This window comes from Schistocerca cancellata, chromosome 3 (genome assembly GCF_023864275.1).
Source record: "Schistocerca cancellata isolate TAMUIC-IGC-003103 chromosome 3, iqSchCanc2.1, whole genome shotgun sequence".
NCBI lineage: Eukaryota > Metazoa > Arthropoda > Insecta > Orthoptera > Acrididae > Schistocerca > Schistocerca cancellata.
This window is the reverse complement of record NC_064628.1, coordinates 155,739,689-155,755,110: the sequence shown is the minus strand read 5'-3', so window position 1 is coordinate 155,755,110 and position 15,422 is coordinate 155,739,689. Positions and strand designations below refer to the sequence as shown.

The following is a 15,422-nucleotide window of genomic DNA, read 5'->3' as shown; positions in this document are numbered from 1 at the left end:
TTCCTTGCACACAGAAATGAACATATAGTTCTAAATGGGTAAACTTATTAGATGTAAAAGTAATTTTGTGAGTGTCCCAAGTGTATGTGAGAGGGCCTAATCCATTAGAGAACAGTGAACGCTCCATGAGGCTGTCTGTAGATGATGCTGTTTTATGTATGACAGTTGCAGTACCAGTAAACTTTGATGTTTTCTTTCTAACTCTTTCTTCATTTCTGTAATCCATGCTAGTTCTGATTTCTTTTTCTCAGAAATACAAGAAAATTTGTTACATTAATCTGTTCTCATTCATTCATTATAGGTGGTCCAAAGAAAATTAATCTTCTCTCATTATTTTTCTAATAGTCACACTTTTGAGGATCTCTATTTTGTCTAGCTTATAGCTCATCACTACACTTTTACATGCATAAAAACATTCTGGTCTTAGTATTGTGATATAGTGTTACAGTTTTTTTGCTAGATATATGTTTCTTGTTGTAGATATTTTTTGTCAAACTATATGCTCTTTCCAATGGAAAATCCAGGATGGAAAGGATAGATCGTTACTCACCATATATTGTTGGAGGTGTTGAGTCACAGACAGGTACAGGCAGGCACAACAAAAAGGGTGCAGTTGGTATGATAGATGGAGAGCAGTAGGGGGAGGGGGTGAAAGAGGAGAAAAGTAAAAAGACTCTGAGTGCATTGGTGGAACAGGAGGCTGTGTAGTGCTGGAGTGGGAACAACAAGGAAGATAGGTGGGTGAAGGACAATGACTAACAAAGGTTGAGGCCAGTGTGTGCGAGCTGCATTTACGTAAATATGTGTGTGTGTGTGTGTGTGTGTGTGTGTGTGTGTGTGCGTGTGTGTGTTGTCTAATACAGAAGAAGGCCTTTTGGCCACAAGCTTACATGTTTAGCATTCTTTTTGGTGTGCCTATCTGTGACTTGGCATCTCCACTACATGGTGAGTAGTAATCTATCCTTTTCATAATATTGTCATATGCTCTTTCCATTTTATTGATTCTTATAACTATTGCAAATTTTTCTAGAACAGTCTGGTATATGGGTTCTCCAAGATACATAAATTTACTAATTTATTCGATTTTACCTATTTGTGTTTCTATGTATTTTGGTGCATTTTTATATTTATCATTTTTTTCTTTCTTTCAGTTGAAATTTTAAAGCAGTGTGGGCATAGTTCAGTCATAATAGGGAGTCAAAGTTAAGTCTGAGATTTTGAAAATTAGATTAAAAAATGATACTGTAATAAACCCTATTCAGATGTCAAATAGTTTTAATGAATTCTTCTTAAATGCATTGAGACTGGATGTAGATACAGCAGCCTACCAAGACATGGTATATTTCACAATCTTGGAAAACAACCCAAACACATCTTTTAAATAGTTTGAAAAAAAAAAAAAAAATTCATCCAAAAAGATGCGGAAAATGAAATTTTGTATTTAAAAAGCATAATCTTGTCGGGGGGGGGGGGGGGGGGGGAGGGATGACATATCCACACTGTAATAAAGGGAGTGTATAATATCATTTCATAACTACTGTCAGTTATCATAAACCAATCTTTTGAGTAGGGATACTTCAAAAATGTATTAAAATGTCCAGAGATAAAATCACTATTCACAAAGGGATCAACAGAAGATATGGGGAATTACTGCTCTATCTCTCTTTACTGATACTTTCTAAAATTTTTGGAAACATTGCAGCAAAACAAATTAAAAAATTTCTTACTGTATATGACAAAATTTTTAAAAATTAGTTCAGATTCCAACAAGGAAAAAGCACTGTAAATATAATCAATAAGTTTACTCCTCATTAGGTAATGGTTGCAAGGTCACAGGAAGATTCTCTGATCTGACAGTAGCTTTCAGTTCAGTGAACTACTCCTTACTTCTATGCAGATTACATATATACGGAATTAGAGACAATGATTTACAGTGGTTCACCTCTTACTTAATAGATAGGAAACAAAGAGTAATTATAACCTTAAATTCAAGAAATTACTCCTCAAGCTGGAAAACAATTGGGCAAGGAATCCTGCACGGTTTGATATTGGGTCTCTAATTGTTCCTTTTCTATTCAAATGACCTGCCTCTCGCTACTGATGCTCATTCTAGTTTTATCTGCTGCAATACATCACTTCTGATTATCTATCTATCTAACTAGCTAGCTAAGTCCTGTTCTACTCACTACTTTTCCAAAAGCTTTATTTGAGCAACTGGTTCTCCCAGATCTCCTGAAACTATTGCAAAGCAGTCTGCAAAAGCTGGGCAGTTTCCCTTAATAGCATTTCATTTCCTTCCAGAATTTTTGGTTCAATTATTTTATAGTTTTTCCGGTCAATCTGAATGCCATCATCAAAAAGTGGCAAATGAAATGATTTCACTGGATGTTTAGTATGTTTCAAAATGATGAAGAATTTTGGTTTCAGTCTTGGCCACTCATAAAACAAAACTAACTAAATTAAATAATTAAAATAATTAAAATTTAGAAATTTTAATTAGATATGTTGGAAATACTTTGACAGCACACTGCATACAGCTTATTTTTCAGAAAAGGTATTTCAGAAATCAGTTTTTTGACACTCGGACGTATGTGACCTGAAAATTTCTGTAATTTCTATTGTAATAAAAGTTTTAATTTCTCAAAATTATTAATGGTGATGGGGTACTTTGCAAAAATTCAAATTATTACGAAGTTGATCGTATAGTTATCAAAAACACATTTTTAATATATCATGGTTTTGAAGATTTTCCTTCTAAACCTAATAAACCAAATTACCTTTTGGGTTGTGTTTTGTTCCTTAAAAGTGAAATTGGGAAAAAATCAAAAAGTATTTATTGCATTATTCTGAACCCTCTATATACCTACCAAATTTTGTCAAGATCATTTATTTACACATGGGAATTTTCCCTTGCAAGTGGAAATGACACATAACCCTGACTTTCAGCATCATATTATACATTCAAATGAAATATTTCTTCATTTGGGCAAAGCTGATGAAAAGGGAGCTGGATGTAAATTTTGTACATTTTAATACATGACCAATAAGTGGCCATTGTGAAGGAACCACAGACAAAACCAAGACAACTATTTTAACTGATAAAATTTCACTTTGATTAAATAAGGGAAAGAAAAGAAACTATACAGGTTCATATTTACTGAGAGCTGTACTTTAGTTTGATAAATACGATTTGCAGGTGATATAATTTGATACTCATTGAATTTACAGAACACATCATGTTCGAATGCCATACAGTTTTGAATCATTCAGTGCATTCACCAATACTATCGTGGCAACACTGACATGCCATAACATCTGTGGTGTGCTAAAACTCTTTGGGCCAAGGCGGCCATTATGTTCTGTCTATGTGATACTTTCGATGTGTAATGATGTATATCTGACGTGTGACAATAAGTGTGTTCATTGTTTTAACAAGTGGATCAATGGGTTGTTATTTATAACAATAAGGACCCAAACACCCACATTGGTGACCCCGACGACAGTTTGTGACGCTCTTCCCATGTTCTACCTCAGTTCGATAACAATAACAATCATGTGTGTACGAGTGAACCGCCTGTATCGTCTTGTGGCCTACGCAATGAGGTGTAACGCCGTACGATTTCTATGGTCAGAATCCGCCCATGCCACCCACCTGCACTACACATGGACTCTATACATTGAACATTTTGAGGCCCTCCGACCTGCGAGTGGATTGCAGTAACACAACACTCACAGACAACGCGTACGTACTGCCCGCCATCTTGCCTCAAGATCGTTCTTTTGAACATACAGGATGAAGTGTGAAAAGAGATCTGGACATTCCACCGCTAACGCCGCATGCCCAGGGGTGTGCAACCCCCCCCCCCCCCCCCCCCCCTCAGAACTTTGCACCAACTTTCGGAGCAGTGCCACTACACAGCTGCTACATCATCCGCGCAGCGAATCGGTTCCACACCTGGCTACGCACTGCCTCAATTTCCTGATCGAACTGAACAGTGTATAGTGAATGTGACCTCTCCTAGTACCTCGCCCACTTTTGCTAGACCTCAGACAGCAATAACGACCGATCCGAGGGTTGTAACAGTTTACGGGCCTCCTCCCCCCCCCCCCCCCCCCTCCTGGCAGAAGTCATATTGACTGCTCCCACACCTGTGACTCTTACACACCCAGTGGTCGTGGATTCCAAACCAACTAAGTTACATAAACTGCCGACTTTTGCAAAAACGCAGCCCAACACATGGTTCACATTAGTCGACTCTATTTTTGCCGCTACAGGCATTGACTAAGAAGAATCATGCTTCGTGTGTTTGGGGGGACATTTTCACGACCATTTGGATTTGATTAGCGACATTGTGATCAGCCCACCGCCTTCACTGAAATATATGAACGCGAAAAGACTCATTTGTGAAGACTTTCTCGAGCTCCAGACGAGATTATTCATCATATCATTCACGAGGAACACCTGCACGACCTCACTCCTTCGGGACTATGGCAACGACTCCGCGCTCTTGCACCTGTTGATTTGCTACCTGATACAGCGTTAAGGTCAATGTGGCTTGTCAAAATGCTGGAAGCATTACAACTACAGCTCCTGCCTCTCACCAACAGCTCCTTGGACGAGAAGCTTTTGGTCGTGGATCGAGCTTTCAGGATTATTAACAGGCGAGCGCACAGCACGAAGAGGGGGGGTAGCGATCTCAACAGCACGCCACCCCCCCCTTCCCCCTCCAGGATTCGGGCGAACTAGCTTCCTCAGCGCTCACTCTACGACATTGGTGACATCTGTCCGCCATCGTGGAGAACCAGATACAGCCTCCACGACATCCACCATGACAACCGACACCACACTGCAGCACTCCACAACGGACACAGCTGACACCAGGAGCTCTAGATCACCCCCGCCTAACGCAGCATGGCCGCTGTGTTGGTTCCACAACAACTTCGGCAACACAGCCAGAAAATGTCGCAGCCTTTGCGCGGTGGGAAACACAGTTCGCGAGGCGCCATATGTGCAGTGTCTCGTGCACAGGAAAAAAGACGCCTTACAGCAGCAACAGCATCTAACATGGTAAGTGCCGACGGTTGTCTATTCACTCTTGACCTCGTCTCAGGAACTAAATTCCTCATTGACAGTGGTGCTGATACGAATGTAATACCCCCAGCTCTTGCACCTACCGTGTTAACTTCCTCGCCCAGACTGTTATGCGCGGCTAATGACTCTCATATAAAAGTGTTAGGTACGGCACCTTTAACACTCAAACTTTCAAAAGACTTGAAGTTTTCGTGGACTTTTCATGTGGCACAGGTGACTTGTCCAGTCTTAAGCATTGACTTTCTGCAACAGCACAAATTTTCACTAGACATTCCTCGAAGTACATTAGTCCACCAACCTTCACAAAAGACTATCGCCCTTACGGCCACTGCATCTGTATCACTCATTCGGTCAACAAACATTGACATTTCACTATTGCAGACCGAATGTGTTCTTCTTGTGGCCAAGTTAACTAGTAAAAGTTGCGACTTGCTACTACAATGACAAGAAATCGGTGAACTCAAGCAAACGCAGGCCAAGCTCACCTCCCTTATCGAGCGTACCGAACAGACATTACAGAGCACGAAATCCGAACTCACCTCACTTTGAGGTATTCGCTCTTCACACAAACCGGCCTGTGCTCAAATCATTGACCCATTGCACAAGTGTTTGAATGCCAACGACACACCCCACATGCGTAGCATGTTATCAATCATGAGCGGCGCATGTCACAAACTCAATACTACTGAGGGCCCTCTGGTCAGACACCAACCACGACGCCTGAATCCACACAAACTCAAAGTGGTGAAAGCAATCATCTTGGACCTATTAAAAGCAGGCATTGTACACCCATCCTCCAGTGACTGGTCGTCACCGATTCATCTCACACTGAAGAAGGATGGTTCCTACAGACTCTGTGGCGACTATAGACATTTCAATGACCGCACAATCATGGACAATTATCCAGTACCGAACATTCAGGGCTTTGCTTCTCAGTTAGCAGGCGCTAAAATTTTCAGTGTGGTAGACTGTGAGAAAGCATATCACCAAATACCAATGTACGAACAAGATATCCCTAAAACAGCCATCACCACATCCTTCAGCCTCTTCGAATACGTTTACATGCCTTACGGATTGAAAAACGCCACCCAAACCTGGCAGAGGTTCTTAGATACAGTGTTACGACCCCTGCCTTTCTGCTACATGTACCTGGACAACATTTTTATCTTTTCTTCCTCTCGGGAGGAACACGAGCTTCACATCCGGGAGCTGTTTGACACTTTACAATCCCACGGTGTGATCGTCAACAAAGACAAATGCAAACTGAGACAGGATTCTGTTGTTTTTCTGGGACAGTTTCAGCCGATGGTATCCGGCCCACACAAGAGAAATTAGACATTATCAAACAGCTGCCAATACCAGAAACTTACCATGAACTCCGCTGGTTCTTAGGAATGATCAATTTTTTCTGCCGCCACATTCCAAGAACCGCTGAACTACAGGTCCCCCTCACAGACACACTGCGCGGGCCACAAATGTCAGGCGACAGGCGCGTGCCGTGGACAGAGGTCACGCATCCGTCTTTCAAAAAACTCAAAACCGCACTCGTGGAAGCCATTACACTTGCCCATCCACACCTGGATACAACACTTTCACTCACCACAGATGCTATCGAAATATCTATCGACGTAGTACTTCAACAACACAGAGGAGAGGCGGTGCAACCTCTTAAGTTCTTTCCAAAAAAAAGCTTTCTCCCTCTCAGTGCAAATGGTCCGCTTTTGACAGAGAGCTCTTAGCTGTCTACGAAGCCATTAGATATTTCTGCAAAGATTTCGAGGGATGCCCTCTCACGGTCTTTACAGACCACAAACCTCTCGCCTAAGCACTCACAAACCCTCCAGCCGACCCACCTCCTAGGAGGTTCCGTTATTTCGACCTCATTTCACAAAACACTACTAATGCACAATATGTTCGAGGATCTGACAACATAGCCGATGATTATTTCTCCTGGATATCGGGCATATCTTCCTCATCGATTTCGACGCTCTAGCTCGAGCACAAACAAATGATGACTCCCTGGTGAGCCTTTTATCTCACAATAATCACTCTCTGTGCCTGGCACACAAGATGATCCCCGGCACACGCTCAGAACTACGGTGTGACACTTCCACTGGCGTGCCACGCCCCCTCGGCCCCTCCTCTTTGGGTCGCTCAATGTTTGACACACTGCACAGTCTCGCCCACCCGAGCATTTGTGCAACTAAGTGCATCATCGCCGAACGTTTCGTATGGCCTTCACTTCGCAAAGACTGTCGCGACTGGTGTCACACTTGTATTTTGTGACAGCGGTCCAAAGTCAGACACCACTGCATGCCACCCCTCAGGTGTCTTCCGCTCTCCTTCTGGCAGACTCCACCACATCCACATCGACATTGTCGGCCCAGTTCCCCGGTGGATGGTTACTGATACTTGCTTACTTTTATCGACTGAACAACTAGATGGCCGCATTCGCACAACAGTCTACCACCCCCAATCAAATGGCTTAGTGGAACGATGGCACCGCACATTAAAGACAGCACTAATGTGCCACGAGGAACAGTGGTTACATGCCTCCCCGTGGGTACTGCTAGGCCTCCATTCTGTATATACAGATGACCTGCAGTGCTCGGGGGCCGAACTGCTCTATGGCGAGCCGTTGACCCTATCAGCCGAGTTTGTCGAGCCTTCACCACTCCAAGATACCATCGAATACCCCGTGCTAATTGAGAACATATGACAGACAATACGAGCGCAGAGAGCACCTGCTCTGAAAGCATACACTCCGCCTAAAACATTCATGCACCAGCGGTTAGCCACGTATGAAGCTGTGATGCTTAGGGACGACACAGTGCGTGCTGCCCTGTAACCCCTATACACAGGCCCTTACAGGGTACTTAGGCGCTCATCGAATACATTCGTCATCTGTATCAAAGGCAAACCCTCGACAGTGTCAGTGACTTGACTCAAGCCGGCGTGGGTCACTGCAGACGACAACACCTCCAGTGACCCGACGCCACTGACCACGACGGACGATGACCTCCACACCGCTGCCTTCTCAAGGGATGACATGCCGGCCACACCCCCTTTCCCAAAGCCGGGAACCCTCACTGGGCAGAGTCCGGGGTCCACGCCCTTCACCCCACCCTCTCCTGCTATGCCTGTCACACACTTCTCACCCGACATTCAACAACCCACTACCGTCTCCATCAACGTCTCACACTTTTCACCGTCTGACATCTGTATAACTACCACAAATGTTTCTCTCTTAGTAATAGTAATCCATGCTTCCCCCCCCCCCCCCCCCGCCCCCCCGCCCCCCCGACGATGACACCTTCCAACTTTCTGTTCTCCACTCCTCAATGATCCCCAATCCCCAATTCCTTAGATCCTTCCCTCATTCAATCTTTCATTGATACCACGGGGACACTGTACGTGTTGTACCCCGTGTCTCCGTCTATTCCCCCCACCTCCTCTGTCACCTCACGAACTGGTCGCCCCATACTCCCACCAGTGTGGCACCATAATTACATTTTTCCATCCAAAAGGGCTCGAACTCCGGCCCTGCCCCGCCCAGTTCCACCTCCGGACGAAGACGGCGTAACACCTGCACCTCCCCCAACCCCCTCAACAACAGCCAGAGCCTTGAGCTCCACACTGCATGGGGGGGAGGGGGGGGGGGGGGCTCTGTGGTAACACTGACGTGCCATAACATCTCTGGTGCACAAAAACTCTTTGGGCCAATGTGGCCATTATGTTCTGTCTATGTGATACTTTCGATGTGTAATGATGTATATCTGAAGTGTGACAATAAATGTGCTCATTGTTTTAACAAGTGGATCAACAGGTTGTTATTTATAATAATAAGGACCCAAACACCCACACTATCATCAGAAGCAAATAAGGCTTTGTTTTCTTCCCGGATGCTTTGCTGTGAGAAGCAGCAGACCTTGAGAACTCCTCTTCTCCAGACTGCAGCAACTATAATTCAGGGCAGTACAACTTATTCATTGTTATATGCAGCAACCCTTTATAATGCTTGGCAGTACAGAAGGTGTCTGCCCCTTTATGGAACACATAAGCAAACACTGTCACGCAGATGTGCTTGATGGACATTTGTAATGTACTGATGCAACTGCCTTCAGGAGTCCATCCAGGAAAGTTGATGTACAATAAATGTTTCTCCTAAACAGAAAATGTTGCAACAAAATAATAATGTATGGTATTTCAGAATGGAACTTGGAAGCCTGTGCTTATTGATTGCTAGTGTAAACTAAGCACACAATAGTGAAAGAAGAGAATAGGTATCAAGTGTATAAATAATTTTCAGTATTTACCAATGTCCACCCACAAATTTGTGAAAGCCTGATAAAATCCAAATTGTGCACCAGTCTGAGGTGCTATCTGGATTAAAGTTGGACTTAGACCCCTGAAAAACGTTAATGTTCCATGTTTTGAGTAAATAACTGAGAAAGCATGCATGATGCCTCTGTACACCTGTAACATAGAAAAAATTAATATTATTTCCAACCAACATGAAACACATAAAATACCTTATTAATAGTGCAAGTTAATGACATGCTATGTAAATTACCAACATGTCTGGAGACAGAAAAATGAAAAATGGTAGTTACGTTTTCTCCCATGTTTAAAATGGTGCTAGTAGCTTTCAAAGTGTTATTTAAACAATCCACAGCATCACTACTACAAAAAAGTGGTTCATCCTATTAACCATGAAGAAACTGATGAAAATTAAAAAGTGGCAAGTCATAAAACTGATTGAGGCAGTATCAGTATTTAGACTGGCTATGGCAAGGAAATCATTTCTGGAGAAGAGAATTTGTTAATATCAAGTATAGATTTAAGTGTCAGGAAGTCTTTTCTGAAAGTATTTTTTATGGAGTGTAGATATGTATGGAAGTGAAACATGGACGATAAATGGTTTAGACAAGAAGAGAATGGGAGCTTTTGAAATGTGGTGGTACAGGAGAATGCTGAAGATTAGGTGGGTAGATCACATAACAAACAAGATACTGAACAGAATTGGGAAGTAGAGGAATTTGTGGCACAGCTTGACTAGAAGAAGATATTGGTTGGTAGGATGTGTTTGAAGGCATCAAGGGATCACCAATTTAGTACTGGAGGGAAGCGTGAAGGGTAAAAATCATAGAGGGAGACCATGAAATGAATACACTAAGCAGATTCAGAAGGAAGTAGGTTGCAGTAGTCACTCAGAGATGAAGCAGCTTGTGCAGGATAGAGTAGCATGGAGAGCTGCATCAAACCAGTCTCTGGACTGAAGACCACAACAACAACATTGGCAGTACTGGCAGGTCCACATTTTATCCAGAAAAGTGCTTAACAACAAACTCAAATATGAGGGGCATTCAGAAACTACTGCCATTTAATTTTTTTCTTTGGTTGTCTTAGCCAGATTATATTGGTGCTGCAGTACTAAAGTCCTGTCAGTTTTGTAGTCCTGTGACAAAGAGCAGCAGCATGATAGTCTTCAAAACTGGTGTTTGGCACCGAGATGCATACAAAATGATGATGTGTCATTGTATTCCTCACTGCTAAACAAATTGTGCCAAATGAAATCCATTGATCCTTGATAAATGTTTATTTGGACAATATAGAAGACAGGAGTAATGTGAGGCAGTGGATAAGGCATTTAAAAAGGATGAGTACAACAAGCCATGCCTGGTCAATCTTCTCACCTGATATTCTTCACATTGAACATCATCATGATCAACTCATTCATGATGATCAGTAGATTATTATCAAGGAACTGTGTAAAGCTGAATGTCAGCTGTCACACCACAATCAAGGTTGCATAACATGTTATGCAACCTTGGTTATGAAAAAGTGTGTGCAAGATTGGTGCTACAGATTCTTGCACAAGACCAAAATATTATTGAAAGGTAAATTATTGGGATCTGATGGACCAGTCTGAGGTGACAATTTTTTGTATACCAATACTGGAGAGGAGCCAAAATTCAGATAATCTTTCTGGAGCAGTGACATGCAAATCCTCCAAAAAATAAGTAGTTCAAAATACAGCCATCTGAAGTAACATGATGTGCACAGTGTTCTGGGACAGGCAATTGTGGAGGAGCCAAAAGGAACTGTCAATTCAGAACACTACAAGAAGACACTTAGTAGCCTCAAAGTCCAAATATCCATAGTCAGTCACGAGAAGACAAACTTCCATTTGCAACATATTATGCCAGGCCCCAAAATAGTTTTTCAACCATGTAACTTGTTGCCAAGTTTGGCTGTACTGTCCTACCATATCCACTATACAGACATAATTTAGTGTCATCAAAGCTGTAAGATAGTGGCTAGCCTCAGTAGGTTCAGGTTTTTATGAGTGTGACATACAGGCTCTTGTTCATTGTTGACAGGAATTTGTAGGAATACAGTGACTATGTCAAAAAATGATAGTATGTAGCTAAAATAGTTGCATTGGGTGGAGCTTTTCCTATCTAACCCAGAAGTATTCATGCTATTTAACAGTCGACATTTGAGTTTTTGCACATACCATTTGTGCTCTGCCTGACACCTGTGCTCACCACATTAGAGTACACATCCTCTCATTAATCTTGTTTTAATTATCTAAGTTTTTAACTTTTGTTGTTTGTGTGTCCTTCTAAGTTGTAATATTACCTGTATTTCAGAGACTGGTCTACATATGACCGTAATCAATTGAAACTGGTTATGATTTTAATAAATATTTAATGTAATGAAGGCCTTTTTTAAAAAGAGAAATACCAAAATTTTGTACAGATTGCTGGTTTTGTTAATAATATTTCCAAAATTTGTTAACATTCTGACAAAGTTTGGGCCTTTAAAGTCCCATTCAATTAGAGTTTCAGAGCTTTTGAATAGCTGGTAGCTTCTTAAAAATTTTCTGTCAGAAAGGTGGAGGTTTTCCAGAACATGCCAATCATTTCAAAAAGCAAATCATAAAGTGACTGCAATGTTCAAGAAAAACTGGAGCTTACAGGCAGAAAATGTTTTAAGAAGCTACCAGCTATTGCACAATGGTTACATTGAAACTAACGTAGACAAATAAGTTAATGGCACCCTCTGTTGTTATAACACAATTGTGGAAGTGCACAATAATTTACTATACTGGATTGGCGTGGAAAAGAGAATGAGAAGAAGAAGAAGAAGAAGAAGAAGAAGAAGACAGAAGACAAGATGAAGACTCTCCAATGACATATAATTTTCTTTCTCATGTTGTGTAACGCAGGTGGTTTTAAGTCTATGTAGTAAGTTACTCCAGTCCATAAATACCAACTGACCAACATCATTAGAATGAGGGAGCAGTTTTTGGTAAGTGTCATCTTTTCTGTTCACAGACTACAAGCATTTAATACCATGACAGAAAATACTTGTTACAATATGGTGTTGCGTAAAATAGCAGTTTAGTCAATAACCATGTAACACCACATGTAAGACTGGCTCATATATTAAACTTGTGTTCTGCAACAGTATACTTATCCCCTCCCTTGACCCTTTTTACGATGAAGGAGTGAGTAACTGCCTGAAATGTGGTGTAAACACAGAAGAGGTATGCGAAGGAAAAGAAAGGAAGAAATGTTAGTTTAGTGTACTATTTATTATATATTATTGGCATTATAGATAGAGCATGAGGTCATACTAGAGAAGGATGAGAAAGGAAACTAATTGTGGTCTTCATTAAGGAAACATTCAAGAATTCCCTTTAAATGATTTAGGGAAACCATGTAAAAGCTAAAGCCAGAGTGTTAGATAGGGATTTGAAATCCAGTCTGCCATGTGGCACACCAAGAGACTGAATTATGCAATTAACAGTACCAGAATTGATGATTAACTGATCCATTAGACACTTACTGAACATGTATGCTATAGAAAACAGCTAATATGTTCACTTCTGTTTTCACTTGGGTATGAAATTTACAATTAGTTTGCAATCCTGTAGGCATAATTTTGGCTCTTGATTCATTATTTTCGATGCAAATTTATTCCCACAGAACACTTTTAGAAAGATTGCCTTATCATCAGCTCCTGAAAATGAGTTTTATTATTTTTTATCTCAAAAATGTTACATGGATAATATTCTACAGCATAAATTGATCCTGTATAAATGGTACTACACTTAAGAGCCAAAGAAACTGGTAGAGCTGCCTAATATTGTGTAGAGCCCTTGGGAGCATCCAGAAGTGCCACAACATGGTGTGGTATGGACTTGACTAATGCCTGAAGTAGAGCTGGAGGCAACTGACATCATGAGTTCTGAAGGCTGTTCATAAATCCATAAGAGTATGAGGGTGTGGAGCTCTCTTCTGAGTAGCACATTGCAAGCATCCCAGATATGCTCAATAATGTTCATGTCTCAGGAGTTTGGTGGCCAGCAGAAGTGTTTAAACTCAGAAGAGTGCTGCTGGAGCCACTCTGTAGCAATTCTGAATGTGTGGCACATCGCAATGTCCTGCTGGAATTTCCCAAGTCTGTCAGAATGCACAATGAACATGAATGGATCCCCACAGCATTACAGAGCCACCACCAGCTTGAACAGTCCCTTGCTGACATGCAGGACCCATTGAGTCATGAGATTGTCTCCATACATACACACGTCCACCCACTCTGTACAATTTGAAATGAGACTCGTCCGACCAGGCAACATGTTTTCAGTCGTCAGTGGTCCAATGTCAGTGTTGAGGCCCAGGTGAGGTGTAAACCACTGTGTCATATGGTCATCAAGGGTACACGAGTATTTAGATCATGTAATGTATAATTTACGATAATTATGGCAAGTGTAACTGAACAGTGTCTTCAAAGTTTGGTACTCTTTTCAAGCAATAAACAGAAAATTAAAAACAAACTGGACTTCAGTTACTGACAAAGATTATACCTGGGAACAACTGATCCATCACCCAAAGTTTAGTAACCTTTACTACAGATCAATTTGAATTCTGCATTACCATATGATGCTATTAACTCTCACTGATTTACATTGGCTTGCTCCATTCAGATAAGCTAAAAATAATAATTTTTAGCTGCCTACAAAATTTGAATACTGACTATGAAACTTCAGCTTATAATCAGATAATACTGCTAGAATACCTCCAAAGTTCAGTGTCACATTGCCTGGGACAGATCAGTCAGTCGTGAGGTAGAGAGATATGAAGCTCAATGTAAGGAAATGACAAGCAGAAGAGTGGATAAGAAAGTGATGTAAGGGGCAACATCCACAGCCACATGTTGTACAAAAGCACGCAGATGGGAGGGGATGAGATGGATAAAGAGGGAGAGCTAAAAATATATTATGAAGGATGGAACAAGATCTCGAGTACAAGAAAGGGCCACAAAAGGATAGTGAGATGTATATACAGAGATTAAAAATATGATTAAATTGAAAGAGAAGTATGAATCAGGTGAGACGAGCTAGATTAGACAATGGTACTGAAATGAGAGTAGAAACAAGTGAAGTAAGCAGGCTGCCAGAGATTAAGGCTAAGAATTTTATGAGACCTAACAGAGAGGTGCTGGAAGAAGAGTTCTCATCTCCATAGCCCATCCATATATCATTCATTAATTACCTGAATATAAACTTTTGGTTCTGAAAATTACAACATGTCGATTTAATATTCACACTGGTCTGCTGCTGCTTTAAATACATGATTTTTTCCTATTTGTATTTTATTGTAATTACAAGGAGGATTAAGAGGCATAGTATGTGTAAACTTGAAAATTGTATGACATTTTGTAGTGTATTGTTGGTCATATCATTCTACATCTGTGAGGCAGAAGTAAGCCTTCTTTCTACAAACTATGATTGTAGCTGCTGCTCTCATAGAAAATTAAAAACACACAACTAGCAAAGATATTAAAATAAAACACAACAAAAAATTCAAATACACCCTAAGGGCAAAAAATCTGTGCACCATTAATGAATTATCCAAATGGGATGGAAATCAATAGCCATGATGTCAGTGTACAGACAAACAAATGATTACAGTTTCAGAAAAGTTGAATGATTTATTCAAGAGAAAGAGTTTCACAAATTGAGCAAGTCAATAATGTGTTGGTCCACCTCTGGGCCTAACGTAAGCAGTTACTTGACTTGTAATTGACTGATAGTATTTTTGGATGTTGTCTGAGATACATCATGCCAGATTTTGTCCAATTGGCACATTACATCATCATAATCCTGACATAATGACAGGGCCCTATCAATAATGATCCAAACTTTCTCAATTTGGGAGAGATCTGGCGACCTTGCTGGCAAAGTTAGCGTTTGGCAACCACAAAGACAAATAGTAGAAACTATTACTGTGTGCAGGAGGGCATTATCTTGCTAAAA

The 15,422-nt window shown here is 41.1% G+C and overlaps 1 protein-coding gene across 3 annotated transcripts in view; it reads right to left on the bottom strand.

The window, feature by feature from the left end:
* LOC126174777 (mitochondrial thiamine pyrophosphate carrier-like) overlaps positions 1-15,422 on the bottom strand; it is a 76,236-nt gene that overhangs the window by 25,956 nt on the left and 34,858 nt on the right. For all 3 annotated transcript variants that reach the window (XM_049921120.1, XM_049921119.1, XM_049921121.1), the window contains exon 5: positions 9,409-9,568. In XM_049921120.1, the coding sequence (XP_049777077.1) occupies positions 9,409-9,568 (160 nt within the window). The remainder of the gene's footprint in view (positions 1-9,408; positions 9,569-15,422) is intronic.